Raw genomic sequence first — 17,173 nt, forward strand, 5'->3', positions numbered from 1 at the left:
CAATAAATCACTCGTGTGTCGAGAGATGGATTTTAGTGAAATTATATCTTTCTGCCTTCACCACTACATAATACTTTCTGTATTATCATTACACACAGAATAAAAAAATGACTTGGAGAAGGTTGCATAACTCTTGTCTGTTCCAGAGCCATATGTACCCTTGTAGGAAACAGGCTGGATTTCACAAGTTCACAAAGTATTTGGAAATTTGCAGGAAGATAGCTTGAGTGCAAAAAAAAACCCCACAAAACTTTAAGCTAATTTTTCTCACTTTTTGTGGCAAACTTAAAACATTAAAATACAGAAATAAACAGATTTCATCTGAAATATGCCTGCATCTGACACTAGGCATGGAGCCTTGTCTCACACCATCTTGGCTGGAATGGGAAGACATTTATCGTTTAATTAGTCTAACACACTTCAGACCAGGCTATGCTGCCAAGTCCATAATCTATAGATTTCAACACAGCAAGTGCTGGGATATTGTTTTCAGGCTCTTGCTTCTTCACTAAATTTATGTGAGCATCTCCTCTACAAGAATAAAAGTCTATTTGAGTATCTGTAACCTGTACGCAAAATTGCTAATTGAAATAATTACAGTGGTTCAGAATCTACCTCCAAGTAGTGGCATTTCAGCCAAAGAGAGATACTGGATAATTATCCCACGTAGACAACAATGGTGTCTCTCTATCCCAAGGAATTAATGCTTGACAGAAGCAGCAATAGCTCTTACGCTTCAGTCCAAAACATTGGGTTTTTCTCCTGATTGCTGTATTGATTTTTATTTGGTTTGCTTGCTTTAACAGTGGTAGATACAATGACATGTTGAAGGCAGTGGTCATGGCTGCTTTTTGAGAGACCCCTAACACTGCCAGATACATAATATTAAAATAACTCTAGTCCAACTTTTTTTTTTTTTAATCTTCAGGATGTAACTGTAAGAACAGAAAGCCCCAGTAGTTGTTAGCAGTCCAGCTGCAGCCTCAAGACAATGGCTAGAAAGAATTACAAACAGTAAGGAGATGTGGGGATAAGTGAAGAATTTAGATTGTTATCTCAAAAATAACAGCAGCGCTCTCCCCCCAGCAAAATAAAAGGTGCCATTTTGATACTAAGTAAATTAGCTCCAAATAGCTATTTTCAGGACTTCACCAGGACTACCAGAGTTAGTTATGTGAAACCTCTGGGTTTTCACTGTGATTTAGCAAGACTAGGATAAGCACATACTTTCAGTTTCAGCACATTTATTTAGGAAGCAGCACTTCTGTTTACATTAGTTTTAAGAACTTGAGTTATGTCCTTTAGAAACTAAATGAGGTATTTAGATATTTATTGTTCCATCATCTAGTATACAACACCCGATTTTTTTTTTTTTTTTTTTTTTTTTAAAAACCAGCAGCAATTTAGTAGGCTTCAGGTTTAATGAAAAGGCTCTTAGTTTTGGACATTTTATCTGATAAACAGACAAGAAAACAGTAAGAACAGGACAAATGCAACATTTTATTGTGAAGCTAAAGCTATGTGACTGCTCATCATGCTTTTTTACATTGCTTATTAATAAAATGGTGTTTAACATTTCAGAAAACATTCTTAAAAGAACAATGAAACAAAAGTGCTTCAAAACAACAAAATACAAGAATTAACCCCATCCCAGACTGGAGTCACCCAATATATTTAATGGGGGTGGGGTATAGTGTTTTGTCTCCACCTTTGGTTTTTATCGCTTTAATCCAGATTTCTGAAAAATACTGACTAGCCCTTCACAGGAATAAAAATTTGAATCACGTGGCAAAAACACTTTCTGTATTTCCAGTCTCTTTGATAGGTGTGCAAGTATGAGATAAAGTACTTTCTTCCTCACTTCTAATGGTAAAAAAACCTGCAGGACCGAGAGGCTACACCCCTAGCATCTTAGAAGAATATGCCTATATTAACCAACTACAAAGAATGTTGACCTCTTTCCTCAAAGCCACTTCTCTGAAACAGGATTTTAAGAAGCGCGTCTTACGAAGGCAAGGAAAGTCTTACAGGAAAACACGTTGATCACCATAGTTTCCAGGCATCGTGTCAAGAATTTGCAAATCAAAAGATCAAACTCTGAAGAACCCACAGTGTTTAGCCAATACATTTAATCCACTGGAGGAGTGTATACCTTGCCAATTATTGCCGAACTCAGGAGGTAGTTATTGACAAAGTAAAGAGTTTCCACTCTAAGACAGTTAACGATTTACATGAGAAGCAGGAAAAACACAATACACGTTTCCCCATACTTCAGAAGATGACTTTGTATTTGCAGGAAGCAACAGTTTAACTTCCTCATCCTGTGGAATTATAGTTACAATATTTAAAAGAAAAAAATATTGAAAAGAATGTTTAAAGAAAAATTTCTAAACGAAAATCACTGATCCATTGGTCATCTCTTAGGATGACCAGCAGATCATCCTAAGCATGAAAATTCAGGTAGGCGAGTCAAACAACATCCTTCAACACTAAATAGCAGCTCAAGAGAACCTAACCATGAAATCAGCAACTGCCTCTAATTAGCACAATGACTGAGATAACTAGTTGCATTCACTACCTGCTTGCTACTTTTCATTCCATTCTTGATACCTGGTAGAAGTCCCCAACACTAAAAACATCACAAAAGCTTGAGACCGCCACAGACAATGAATGAAGATTTGTAACCTACAATAGCGCTTGCCACCTCCCAATGCTGCCACATGCAGAAGCATCACTAAAGCACTGCAGTAGCTAGATAAGCATGGCTTAGGCACGACTATGCATTATCGTGTCTTGGGTAGGAAAGCAGCATAAGAATCTAGGGCACAGTTTGACCATAGATGGTTAAGGAAGCCTTAAGTAGAACGTGGCTTTCCACAGCAGTTGCAGAACAGACATCTCGGTTAAATTTGCCAGCATATCTGCCTTCAGTATTCCCAGTGCAAAGTACTTAAATTTCACAAGATGGACTTGGCAGCAGTGCCAAGCAGTGCTAAAAACCGCTTGTTTAGAATAGAAAAAGTACTATTTATTCTACACCAGAAGGTAAGGTTGTCTGAGTAAGTTATATGCATAAAACCTATTATTTTAAAAACATTTGAGAGAATCTAACAGTGAAATCAGCAATGGCCTCTAGCGCGGTGACAACAAATTCTTTCTCAGTTCAGAGATCCTATTCTCCATTTTAAAGTGTTACTATCACGTTTATTATCTACATGAAGTAAGTTGCAGGGCCATATTCAGCAAAACCGTTCTAGCGACTGACTTTCTGAAGCAGAGTCAGTAAGATGTCTCAGGGGCAGAATGCCTGTTTCTAATACACTGAACTCCATAAAGTCTAAGAAACTAACAGGACAGAGAGACTTAACACGTGCACAAATATCCTAATTTAGGCTTATCTTTAATATTCAGTGTTGTTCTTGTCTTAACCGCAAGGGGAGAATCTGTACAGGTTTGGTGTACTCTACGGAAAAGTCAACATTAGTAAAGGGAACATTGTAGCACATGACAAATCTTCATTTTAAGGAGAAAGCATCACACAGTGCTTGAGTTTTTCCCTCCCGTTATGCCACCAAAAGCAGCAACCCGCTGCCTGAGAAGACATTGTTCTTCCAACACGTAGAAAGACAAAAGGTGTGTTTCCTGCTTAATAAGAAGAGGGAAAGATGTAGGAAGAAGGTTGTTAAAAAAACAGGGGCTTATGGTTTTTTTTTTTCCCCCACCCTCCAGTAACTGCTACACTTTAAGTCAGTAAAACACACTTGCAGAGGGCCAGACAAGCTGCTTCCTAATCATCTCAAAAAAAGTGGGTCAAGTCACTCATTAGCAGCAGGCAAATTCAGGAAAAAAAAAAAAAAAAAAAAAGGAAAAAGGCAGTTTAGAGAGCTAATGTAATGCCAATCTTTGCAAAGGTTAAAAGCATCCAAGCTGCTGTCCTGCTTATCCTATCCTAATTCAAGATACTATATTAGAACATAATCTGATTTTATGGTAAATACAGTTGCAAAGTTCTATATAAAATACCATAGATTAGGAAAATACAGGTGTTTTGGTTTTGGCAGGGGGTGGGGGGTGTTGTGTTTTTTTTGTTTGTCTTTCAGATCTGCTTTTATACACAGTTAATCCAACACATAGATGAAAATCACTGACCTGGGACTTACTCAGTACATGTAAAACAAGAAAACAGAAGATGTGAGATAATGCCTTAAGGGGAACAGAATTATTCTTAAAAGACACTATTCAGAAAATAGCGTAAGACAGACATTTACAGGAGATTTATGAACCAAACGGCACTTGGTCATGGGCTAAAAATCCAGCAGCTGTGGGGCAAGCTGATGTTGCAGAATGAAATTAAGTTCTTATTACTGTGTTCTAGAAGTAATTTATAGAGCTGTAGTTCATCCATTCTGCAGAAAACAATCGGGGCAGAATAGATAACCAAAAAGCAGTGGTACCAGTCACACAGATTCTCTTGACCGGAACTGGTTGTACAAACAAGTGAAAGGGCCAGTCCCTTTTCTTTCTGAAGTAGCAGCTCAGACTTCTGACCCTTTGTGCTACATCGTGGTGGTGTTTTAGCAGATGGGAACTTCTACCTCTACGTTTCAGGTACCTATCACATGCCAATAGGTATGTATTTGAAATAAATACCAGTATATTCCTCAAAATTAAATGGAGGAAAACAGAGTTCGGTAACAAATACTTAGGAACGCTCAAAACCAGAAGTGTTACCCTCAAAGTTCTCATTTGCGAAGGATCTCAAGGAAAGTTTACAAGCTTTACGAATAGGAAGACCAAGGGCCTTTCTTAGCTGTTCAGCTATTTGGCAGATGCTAGTAAAAGTCATATTCGTGCTTAGTGCTATGAAGTCTATGACAAATATGGATCAAGTCAGCCAGGAATCTCCAACAACAGAGATGGTCTACTGAAGGCAGAACTAGGGCAAAGCAAGCAAGACAGGAGATTTAAGAAACTGAAGTCTTTTAGAATTTCTCACTTCTTCAGGAAGGTGAATCAGGGGAACAGAAGTCACGTGTTTCATTTACATCAGACATACACTTGAGAGTCGTACCCTTAGAAGGCTAGAAGTGGTTTGGTTAGACTATTTCAAAAGGCATATTAGTGTAACACAATCTTCTCTTATTTAATTGCTTTTAATCTTAAGATCAGTTAAAAGCATCTCTGGTTCAAAAAAACAGAATCCCAAACATATTGCATCTGTGCGTCTCAAAAGTTTGACACAGCTTCTGCTATTTAGTACCCAATACTACACAGTGAGCACAGAGTCCTCTCTGGGTATTACTATACTTACACTGCATCTATCAGCTAGGGTTTTTTTTCCATATATATATATATATATAATATATTATTTATAGTCAACTTTCAGGTGAGTAGTCCCAGAAATATTTGACTTACTCCTACCAATAAAAAATGTTACATGAAGAATTAAGAACAACGTTTTCTGTTAAGACCAAAAGCAAATAAAGCTTATAACTCAATTTAGTTAAAACAACTGTAAACAATATGCATTTTTGTAATGTCACTAAGTTGGGAGAGTTGTCTTTTAAAAAACACAAAAAAGCCACAAACCTGCTCTAACAAGGAACTAGTGTTCTGCCTTGCAAACATCTGTGTTTAATCCATGTAGAATTTGTAAACAAGATGTCAGGCCTTTAGAAGTAAAGGCAAAGATGTCTTCCTTTATTACAGTATTTAAAGGCTCTCACTTAAGTGTTTTTTTTTTTTTATAGCTTGTCATTTATATAATAAAAACAAGTATTTGTACAAAGATGCAGTTTCTTTTTAAAAAAGCAGATCAGTTGAGTGTTTCATACTTTACTATATAAACCAAAACATATGAAAGCTATAAAACATTAGTGTGCCACGTGTTAAACATGTAGGCTCATATTTTAATGCTTACATGTGTAGATTAAAAAAAGTTATCACAATGGAAATTTTACTTTCAATTATCATAAACAGACCAAAACACAGAGTAGAAACACATCATTTCCGAAACTTGACAATGAGCATCACCTACTCTCTCAAACATCAACTGGGCTTCAAGTTGTACACCATAAGCGTAAGCTAACATTCTACCAATGGAAGTGTTACAAAATGTGGTAAGAGAAAATACTGCCAGTAAATGAATGTCTTAGTCTATTTTTTTATTTAGTAATTTATTATTTTTTTTAAGACAGTTTGAATTGGTTTTATAGGGTTGGGTTTTTTTGCTGTTCTGCTATCAAAGGTCTTCTTTAAAACTGTTCTGTGAACAATACAGTCACATTACAACTAAACAAAAAGACTAATAATAACAGACCAGCTGCTTTTTACATTTTAATAATCATAATTTCCCAGTGCTGTTCTTCCTCTCTGCATAGGGAAATTGTTTTATTTGGCACATTAAGGATAAAAAAGTCAAAAACTGAACCAAGGTTTACAAACCTCCAATTGTAAGTTAGTAGTTATAAGGAAGAAAGCCAGACATCAGTGTCATGGCAAAATTAAAAACAAAAAACCACACACGCAACATAGGGAAAAGGTTTTCCAATGATCAGTATCATCAGAGCCTTCTAGCTGAAATAAAATACATATATTATTGTTCAAACCATAATCGGATTGCTAGGAATCTTATCTCAAGTCCTGTTGTGCTCTTACTTACAGACTGTAAATCCTCACTAAATGGCAAGGAGGCTTTGATGAACACATTTCACATTGTGTAATTTTTTCTTAATCTCAAGTTTTAATGCAGATACTTGAAGATCTGTAAAGTCCTGTAAACTCTGGCTGCTTTCCAGTCGTCTGTACCAATTGCTTCTTAGGCAGCACTTTGTTTCGCTTCAAGTAGTGTTTCACACTGTGGTATCTCCGAAGTCCTTGTTCCAGCGAATATATGCTTCCAGGGTCTGAGGGCTCAAACTGCGCTTTATCTTCTTCAAAGACTCAGTGAAATCTGATAGTTTGATATTTCTCATCTAAACAAAAAGTGAAAGACATCAGGATCACAAGTGGTTTATGTACTTCAGTTTATTCAAGAAGTGCTTCAGTATTCACTTTTAACAAAACATATTCTACGAGTGCTTCATCTTGATATAAGAAAAATTTTTTACGGTGAGAACAGTCGTTCACTGGAATCAACCTCCCCCGGGACGTGGTAGAGTCCCCATCGCCCGAGGTTTTCAAGATACGACTGGGCAGGGTGCGAGAGAATGTCATCTAGGCTCCCTTTCCTATGAAAGGTTGGACCAGATGATCTTTCAAGGTCCCTTCCAACCTGGGCTGTTCTGTGATTCTATGACCCGATGCAAGAGTCTTGTAATTCAAGACTATCAGTATTTACCGTTTTTAATAAACTAACATTTGGTAATCATAATGTCTGCCTTGTTATTTAATAGCCCATGAGATTGTGTTATTACTTCCTGTTTCACTAGGTGGTGCAAGCTGGTGCATGAGGGCACAGGACTGAGTAAAGAGTAAGACATGGGATTTTTTAACATGTTTATGGCATACCTCCGCATACCAGGAGAATAAGGCACTGAAAGTTCCCGCCCTTACCACAACTGTATTCAGACTGTAGTGTGCTGTCAGCCGAGTAATCCCAGTTATCTAACCTCTCCGATTCAACATATGCCTTTCAGTTCTTTGCTGAGGACACGATTACAAGCAGACACTTCCCATATAGAGAAATGCCCAGACATGATGGGAGATAACCAAAGTGTGTGGAACAAGCAGTCTCATTATTAAAGGAGTATTAACATTACAATTGGAGACGATGCCCCGTGTTTCTTTGGGACTAGTATTTATAGGCTATTGGAGGTAAACTTGCATTCACAACAAATTTTCACAGATGTTCTCATCTTCCTGCAACAAATCCTTTCAGCTTATCATAGCCTTAGCCATGATCTCAGGCTAAACACAGAAAGCAACGGGGGAATTAAGTTTTGCTTCATTTTGCCCTACATAACTGTGGTTTGCACACACATTTGAACAGAAACTTTTATAAGCAGGACCAAACTCTTCCTTTTCTTTTGATGTTTACAGATGCAATTTGTGGTGAGGAACTTAATGTAATTTTTTTTTTTTGCTTTATGATGGTCCATGTGAATGAACGTAAGTATTATACATATACACAAACAAATCTGTTTTAAAATCCCTCAGAGGTTCTCCCTAAGATGACTTGCTTTATGTAAAGACAGGGGGTTGGGGAGGTAAGAAATAAAATAAATCATTTGACATAATACTTCTGGGAATGTTTTGCGGGAGTAACACTGCGAGAAAATAAAAGCCAGGCCTCTGGCATCATCTGACAGGTAACAGATCAAGTTGCAGTTTGGTGCGAAGGAAAAAATAGGACAGTCAGCTGAAACTAGGAACAGCGGAGACTTACTATCGGAAAAAGAGGTGCTCTTAAGCCTGATAACCAACAAACTACACAAAGAACCTCAGACATCTGAGGACAGATTTTCTTCTCAATCACTATTTAAAAAGAATTTTCTTCGATGAAGAAGTAATCAAAAAGGGTAATACCCCCAAAAAATTATGCTAGGTATTTTGTATGATACTATGTGTAAATAAAAGGACCTTAGAAGTTTCTGGTGAGCATGCATTCTATTCCAAGGGGAAAATACAGTGCTAGAACAGCATACCTCACTGGCAGACATGTTCTTCACCTGTTCTGGTTTTAATTCTGTAAAAGTAAAGGAAGATCAGTGAGTTTCATAAGAAAACTTTCATCACTTCTAACAACTAAAGCATGTTAAAAGCACTTTTATTCTGAAAAAAAAACCCACAGCTAAAAATTATACTTCTCTGCCTCAACCATCATCTCCTGTACAGAAAGGTACACGGTGTTTCTACCTCCTTCTTCCCCATTTATCAGCTCCTCAACCAGGCTGCTCCCACACTCCATCACTGCAGATGCAGTACAAACTGGTAGCAGAACTACTTTCTTCTTCCTAAAGTATGGGGAACGGCACACAAGCGTAACAGAGCTGCCTTCCCCCATATCATTCCTGGTACCTACAACCCCCTTACCGCTCAAACAGGTACAATTTTCAGGAAACTGAAAGGTAGTGTCAGCCAAGAATACAGACATAAAAATCAGGCAGGGCACATAAGAGTGCTTCTTGCCCTGTGCAGTACTGGTGGGATCTAATCGATCATTCCCGTATCCTTCACCATTTCACCTTTTTTTTTTTTTTTTTACTTGTAATATTGTTATGGTATCAACACATTACAGCAAACTTCTTGCTCTGAGGGTGCAAGAAAAAGAATCTAGGCAGGACTGGCTCGGCTGACATTAAAAAACATTTTAAAAAATAAATTGTTTTATATGGAAGCCAGGAGCAGGTGGAAGAAATAGGTAGCAAAACATTTCATGGTCTCTTATCAAAATGGACTTGCACGTGAAGTGATTCGTCAGCCAAGTAAAACCTGCATGCCTAAATGCATACATTATCAATTCAACCACTCTAAATAAATATATTCAAAGTCTTAGGAGACATGATGTCTCTTGTGAGAGCTATTTAATGCAATTCTGTTTCCCAGTTATTATGCAGGATTTTGGAAGATGTGCCTTACAATCTCAACAGCTGAAAGTAAGTGGGCAAAAAACCATTACTTTCCAGCAGCTGCTTTCAAAGAGATGGCGCACTGGCAAAACTGCACGCTATAGGATTTTTGACTCAATTGAAAAAAAAAAAACCAAAACAAAACAAACCCCACACCCACAAAACATGCACAGACCTCTCCTTCCCATAAATCATTTAAGAGAGTTGCAACAACTTTTATTTACACATAATAGGCTGATATTACAGAACACTTCTGCTCTGGCTGCCTTTGTACCTTTCTGCCAGGTAGGACAATGTATCTGCAAACAGAAAACTAACATCAAATCTTCACAATCTTTTCTTCACAAAATTCCACTACTGATCTCCATGAAACAAAATCAGCCCCTTCAGATGTGGCTACTGGACACATAACTAGCTAGTGAAACAGAGCAAAGGGGGGCGTTGGCAAAAAGTATTCACTTTGCATTAACATTGCCTTTTTTCAAAGTTGGAAATGTCAGAGGAAGAACAAATACAGGTAAAACTCTACTTGAGTCACAATTGTCATCTGGATCACAATTCAACATTAAGAAGATTTAAAAATAAAAAAAGCTATGCCATTCAAACCGTATCTAAAAAAAAACCCAAAACACAAAATTGCTTTTGTTTCAGTATTTCCTTCCTTTAGACTTGAAAGAAATCTGCCCACTTTGTAAAGACGAATAGCAGTCTCTGACTGCATTACTTAAGTAACAATTAGATATACCAGAACTGACACCAGCCTAGGAAAGATGAACTAGTTAAAAAACCCACAAATCTGTGAAAAACACTTCACCCTGCTTTCCTCTTAAGACACAAAAACTGTCTGTTTCACATGGTGAGGTACTGAAAGGTTTTGTGCAAGGTAAGTCTTATGAAGATGCTATTATGAGGAACAGACCAAAATCCAATCTAAAAAGCTTAATTTCAGAGGTTTAAGAAATCTAAAGATGTAGGAAAATATAGTATCACTAATATCAAGGGCACTGAGTTTTTTCAAAACCTGAATAAAAAGCTACTCAGCTTACCTCGAATAGGGCCCAGCGCTGCATCCTTTGCTAATGCGGTTAAATCACTTCCAGAGTACCCATCTGTCATTCTTTGTCAAAGGAGAAAGTGGGGGAAAGGAGGAAGAAAAAAAACCCACCTGCTTCAAACCATATCAATTTAATTGCAGATGATTAAAATGTTACTTAATCAGAAAAAGTATTATTTTGATGTTACTTTGCAAGTTTAATAAATCAGCTAAGTGTTTTATATTTAAGTCTTTCTCAGATTAAATTTGAAGTACAGATATTCAAATCCCAAATAACATTCTAGGAAAAGCAAAAAGATATCAACCAACTTGAATTTGTAGATGAAAACTAACCTCAAGCACGTTTACTATTTCTGTTACGAGAATGCCCTACCACTAGTTTGTCATCATTTGTCATAGATTAATATAAACCAAAACCTCAACTGTCTTGTACTCTTTCAGCCCAATCAATACAATGAGAACCCAATACCACACATTTATTAAGGTGTGATTACACGACCAGTCTACTGAATAAAACTGTGTGCACTTTTAGTTGACATCAGAGCCAGACAAAGGGCAAAAGCAGGCATTGCTAAAAAAAAAAAAAAAAAAAAAAAAAAAAAAATCTAACAGTAGTGTTTGGTTTTGAGAATAAGTGATAGTTTTGCAGTATGCCCTTAATGGAAAGCCATGGTAGCAGTTGACCAGTGGACTCCAGGGAGTACAAAATTCTACTAATCCAGAAGAGTAAATACAAATCTGAAAAGCAGCACCGCTTTGCTTAGCAAGTTACAGTACAGACAGCATTATTTCTGGTGGAAGACCTTTTTCAGTGTTGAAGGTTTGGTAACAGACAGACTGTACTCTCGGAGTACTTGGCAAGCTTCTCAACTCTCCGAATTTACAGTCTGCATTTTAGCGGAGTACTGAAACAGCCTCCTGTAGTTTCCACATGGAAAATGATCTCTAGCACAGCTAAGTCTGACTCACCAACTGATTCCAACGTTAAAGCCTGAACTGGGAATTGCTAATGACTGACAACCAACTGAGGGACTTGAGATGGCTGCAACAGCCTGAGCCACAGCCTCAGTGGTTATCTGCAGAAGCCTGAACACTTTACACATTTAGCTTCAAATAAGAATTGTAATTCACCTTGGAAGTGAAATACAGTGGACAGGTCCTTATTCAGAAAGAAACAGGTTCTATAAATGTGTCTTGCACACGCTTCCCACTGATTTGGGAAACAATATAGTGTAAATGTGCAGGTATTCTGTAAGTGAACTGAAAGGAAGATAAATTGTGTTGTTATCTACTGAGGGTTTTTTATTATAAGACTGGCAGACATACAGATCATCCAAATTCTCAGAACCACAAAGAAAAAAAAAAAATCAAACCAAGGACCCAATCTCTATGGGAGCTTCTCCAGAATTAGACTTAATGTCCAAGTTAACCAATTAAATATTTTGCAGATTAAAGGTCTCCACTGAAACAGGAAGCCACCAATACATACTGCCAAGGTAAGTGAAAAGAAATAGTAAGGGTTACCTAAAGAAAAATTTAAAACCAAAAAAAACCCACCCTGCTTGTAGAGCAGTGGCTAGCTGCAGCAACAAGAGCTTCATAGCTCAGTCTTCTGGAGACCATTAATTCTGTTATAGTTTATAGGAAAAGTTGCAGAGGAGCAAAGGAACACAAAATCACGAAGGAGGTTAAATACCTATCTTTTTCGAAACAAAGAAAGAGGGCAGATGAAGCAGGCAGGACACTCAACTTTTATATTTTCTCTAAAGCCTTTAAAAAAAGTGTAATTAAGTTGCATTTGTAATTTGGTTCATAAATTTGCAGTTAGAATCCAAGACACAGTCTTTTTCCTCCAGTTAGCTAGTACTGCAGCCTAAATATGGCCTGAGCTAGCATCCTTCAAGTAGAGAGAGCATTTATTCAGTTGGATTATACATCAAATTTCTGTGATGTTACTAACGCTACAAAGCTGACAAATGCTACATCCAAGACTGTACTCACCTCCTGTGTACTACCACAAAGTGAAACAGAGACTGAGGTACATCCACTTGCATATTTTTGGTATCTCACGCTCTGTTTTCATTCCTTCCTGCCCTAGGTGCGCTACCTGCTTTTTAGTCTAACTTCCTTCACACCCATTACATTTAATTTCTGAGGGTGACAAACAGCAGTACTGTGTCAATCTTCATGACGAAAGACATAAAACAACTTCATTTCATAATAGGAAGGGCACTTAACCCACATTTTCCCAATCAAATATGAAATTGAAAAGAATCTAAAATATCCATACCAGCTCTGCTATGTTGGCAATACCTTCAACAAACCTAGCAATGGACGAGCAAAGAAAAGTTGCTTTTGATTCGAAATGCATGCTAAGTGCAAAACTGGTACTGCCTTTTTGCATCAGGAAGGAGAGCTAGACTGCTTGGGGGATGGGTGGAGAGAAGCATCCCCCTCCCTCCTCCTCAGAAAGAAAAGCACTGACCAGCGCGTTTCAACAACAGAAACCCAGCCAGGTGGTGTAGGGAAAAAACAAGCATATATATATATATATGCACTTTATATATATATATAAAAGCATCTATAAAAACACTTTCACACAGCCTGACAAGAGACCATCTTCCCAAAACACATGCAATTCATTCTCAGCAAGTGTTGTCACTACCTGATGATTTACATTAGTTGCATTTTGAATGAATAAAACAGTCTGAAATACAGTAGACGAGTATATTTATTTAGTATAGTTACAAAATACTTACCTAGCTAGTTGCGCCAACTCTTTTTGGGTCAATGGACTTCCTTGCTTGCTTAGAAGATTTTTTAGTAAAATCAATCTTGTCTGAAAAGAAGATACATTTATCAGATGTAAAACTCATTTTCACGGTACACTTAAAATTCTGTTGCAACAACAAAACTACATGTTTGTCAGGTTAGTTTTCGTGCTTCACTAGTTTAAACTTGCCTATAGTGCTTTTGTGATTAGACCGTACACTATCATCTCTTCAGGGGAAGAGATAGGGACTTGGTAACAATGAGATCAAGGGTCAAACTACTTCAAGAATAATACATTAGAATCCTCATCAAAAGCCCTAATCTGCTGTTGAGCTGAAAAACATTACTTTAAGAAAGCCACTTTCATCTTTCACAGTAAACACTCTTCTCCAGCCAACCAAACACGCTCCTGCAAGCCCTACTTCAGACTTGTCCGTGCCTGTCAGTATGTAAGCAACACCCCACTAGCCAAGAAATACTGAGTAGCTGCTACCAGATTTGCCACTAGCACATGTAAAAAAAATGCAAAAACTTAAGATAGTCACCAGAATTAAAGCACAGTGTATATGGCCAAGCTGGGCCAGAAGTTAATTCACAGAATTGTAATCATCCACTAGGGCAAGTTAAGAATAGCCTATGAAATTATTTTATACTCTTTTTTAATAAAATTGATCTTAAAATGAAGAAAATGCATGGGAAACAATACTTACTTCCTCATTTGGTAAAGACACATATACCCGTTTGGTGAATCGTCTAAAAAAAAAAAACAAACCACAAAACATATATGAACACACACACACTTTTGTAACTTTTTAGCGCATACAGACCTAACATTTGGTTTGATAAATGTCAAAATTTGACTTACATCATCAAATTCTAGGGAGTAGAACTACAGATTTAAAAAAACCCAAACAACCACAAAAACCCCAACCAAGAACCAAACAAACAATATGCAGCAGCCACTGGTGTCACCTTACTCTTATGTGAAGTTATGAGACTCCTCCCAGAGAGGAAACACTCGAAAGGTAGAAAAACCACTGACTACCACCAACAAAATGAAGCATCTCTTCACTGTACACAAAAAGTCTTTGGAATCATTACAGATGTGTTTTATTTGTTCAGACAGTGCTGACATGCCTGTTTTCCTCAACCAAGAATGAAAAGAGAAGAAAGTATGAGAACTTGTAGCAAAAAAGTCCTAAGGCAAATCTACAGCAAGATCTGTAATTGCATGGGACATCCGAAGTCCAATATTCGGAGAGAAGAAATACTGGATTTCACTGGTCAAATTTCTTCCTTCATCCTGCCATTAAGATCCAAATAATAAAAAAGCAATATATAAGATGCAAGCGGGTTATAAAATGCTGACTTGATCTCAACAGGTACTGCTGTTTTAGATAGTCCCAAGGCCATCATGCTTGTGTAGATGTATCCCAAAAGAGAAGAGTCGGGCACCTCTTTGAGAGGTTAAATAATTTAACCTTGCCGAACAGCTTTTGCTACTTACTCCAAAACTTAAAACAACCAAGACATTAAGTAGCAAACCTTGCTCTTCATAATGAACATCATATTATTGTATGCAAAGAAAGGAAGAGACGTTTTGATACCTTAGAACAGCATCATCAAGCTCCTGTGGCCTGTTTGTTGCTCCCATCACAAGTATTCTGTCCTCTCCAGAAGACTGCACCTATGTAACGTAGGAAGGCAAGACAGCTTTCAGTTTACATCAAGTAGTAATACAACAAAACCAGTGAGAGACTTGCTGTGTATTCAGCACACTGATGGGATCTTACTGTCTATGCTTTTTTTTTTCCAATGCAGTTAGCTTTAAAACATTCTTTAGATAAATATAAAGTCAAACTAGGAAAAAGTAAAAAGAAAAAAAAAGAAAAAGAAGGAATGTAAACACAGGACACTATGCCCAAGTTATGTTGCTTGAAGAGAGTCTTGCAAGAGCACAAATGCTGCTGTGGAATTGCATGTTACAATGCTGGAGAAAACTGAGACTACAAAAAGCACTCAGAAGTTTAGCCATCGAGAGATAATTATGTTTTAAAAGCTAGAGACTTTCTGCTGTTGTGGGTTTTAACACCAAATATTGTTTTGAAGCCTACAGAGAAAGAGAGAATCAAACTTTAGACTAAGCTACAGCCGGAACCACTAAGTGATATCAGAGATTCATCTACTACAGGTCTCGCAAGAAGCGAGTAATCAAAATGAGAAGCTATTCAATAGTACACAGACACAGTAATTTTCCCCCCAATTCACGCAATTGCAAGACCTGATTTTATACCCAAGAATATGGAGATTTACAGCTTCCAGACTTCAGAGAAAACATTTGGGTATCAGAGACGTTATTATTCACCTAGTGTCCAATCTTCCATAGACTTAAGTTCATTGCTGCCTTACTGAGTCCAAAAAGCTCCACAAAAATATTTTATGGTATAGCAAACTTTGGATCAACGTGTAACTAACTTACTAATTATGTTTAATTTTCTCCTTTTCATTTTAAGAGAAAACTTAAAATGTGTGTTTGTGTAATAATTTCTGAATATCGTTATCACATTGCATTATTTGTCCTGATTCATCCCACTTTGGAGAAGTTTTTCCTGATCTCATTGTCTCTCTATATTGTTATCTTCTCCTGTACCTCATTACTATTGCTTCACCACTGTAGCAATATTCCACTGTGCTAGTGGAATATAAATGAAGATTGTTCAATACAAAAAACAGTGCTGTGTGACAAAAAAAATATTCTGATATTCATTTGTTTCCCCCCAACTATGAAACCCAGTTCCTTTTCCTGGATATGACATACATGCTATTAAATATATTCTTACTGTATCCTGTCATCTCTAGGTCATGATGCCAAGAAAAAATTTATAGCTCAATAAAAAGCATACTAACACAGAAATTAATCCTTCTGATGTGTCAGAGTTGTGTATACCCATGATCTGAACTAGTCTGTTTCAAATCCTTATCCCTCAAAGTCTCGCCCTAACCCTTGACAGTGCTTTTGTGACACATATCCCTTAAGAACCAAAAAGACACTACTTAAAAGCCATTTAATCTTCTTTTACTTTGCCAGAATGAAGAGATGTGCTTCACCAAAACATGCAAACAAGGATTCAACTCTGCCTAACCCTCAAGTGTCCCTCTTGCCCTGCAAGAACATTTGTTCTCACAGCTCCTTTACTGCCACTTGTTATCCTTTCTTCTCTGTCCATAGTCTCTCAACCCATTATTTCACCTCATCTCCAGATTACTACCTTTCACCCCAGGCTGGTTTCCAGAATACTACAGTAAGCAGGTGAAAAATTAACAGCAATAGAAAAAAGCTGTTTGCCGACCAAGGTGGGGGGGGAGCGGGACAGAGCTAAGCCCCAGCAGCCAAATCCTCTTTGTGCTTCATCTGTAGCTTGTACTGGCACCCACTACATTAGCCAATTCAGCTAAATCAAACAATACCCAAGACTTAAATACTTACACCATCAAATTCTATTAAAAATTCTGTTTTTAGACGCCTACTAGCATCATGTTCACCTTCTCGTCTTTCACACAAAAGGCTATCAACTTCATCTAAAAAACAAAGAAGTACATCTCAATTAAGCATACAACATCAAGGTCTTCCTATTTGCCTAAGTTCTTTTGCTAACATAGGGCTCCAGTAAGAGAGATTAGATCTTTATTCAGTAGGAGACAGACAGATCTTAGTAACTAAGTTTAAAAGCTTGTATAACGTGTTGCCCTTTGAATATGTAACACCAAGCACAGATGA

At 37.3% G+C, this 17,173-nt stretch overlaps 1 protein-coding gene across 8 annotated transcripts in view; it reads right to left on the bottom strand.

The window, feature by feature from the left end:
• Window positions 1-1,479: 1,479 nt before the first annotated feature.
• SPAST (spastin) overlaps window positions 1,480-17,173 on the bottom strand; it is a 41,515-nt gene continuing 25,821 nt past the window's right edge. For 6 of the 8 annotated variants that reach the window (XM_076363701.1, XM_076363696.1, XM_076363699.1 and 3 more), the window contains 7 exons: window positions 16,883-16,974; window positions 15,003-15,082; window positions 14,106-14,148; window positions 13,383-13,462; window positions 10,616-10,686; window positions 8,646-8,686; window positions 1,480-6,974 (listed from right to left, as the gene is read on the bottom strand). In XM_076363701.1, coding sequence (XP_076219816.1) covers window positions 6,852-6,974; window positions 8,646-8,686; window positions 10,616-10,686; window positions 13,383-13,462; window positions 14,106-14,148; window positions 15,003-15,082; window positions 16,883-16,974 — 530 coding nt within the window. In that variant the 3' untranslated portion in view covers window positions 1,480-6,851. The remainder of the gene's footprint in view (window positions 6,975-8,645; window positions 8,687-10,615; window positions 10,687-13,382; window positions 13,463-14,105; window positions 14,149-15,002; window positions 15,083-16,882; window positions 16,975-17,173) is intronic. The other 2 variants (XM_076363702.1, XM_076363700.1) reach the window with 1 other exon arrangement.

Source organism: Aptenodytes patagonicus, unplaced genomic scaffold (assembly GCF_965638725.1).
Source record: "Aptenodytes patagonicus unplaced genomic scaffold, bAptPat1.pri.cur scaffold_81, whole genome shotgun sequence".
NCBI lineage: Eukaryota > Metazoa > Chordata > Aves > Sphenisciformes > Spheniscidae > Aptenodytes > Aptenodytes patagonicus.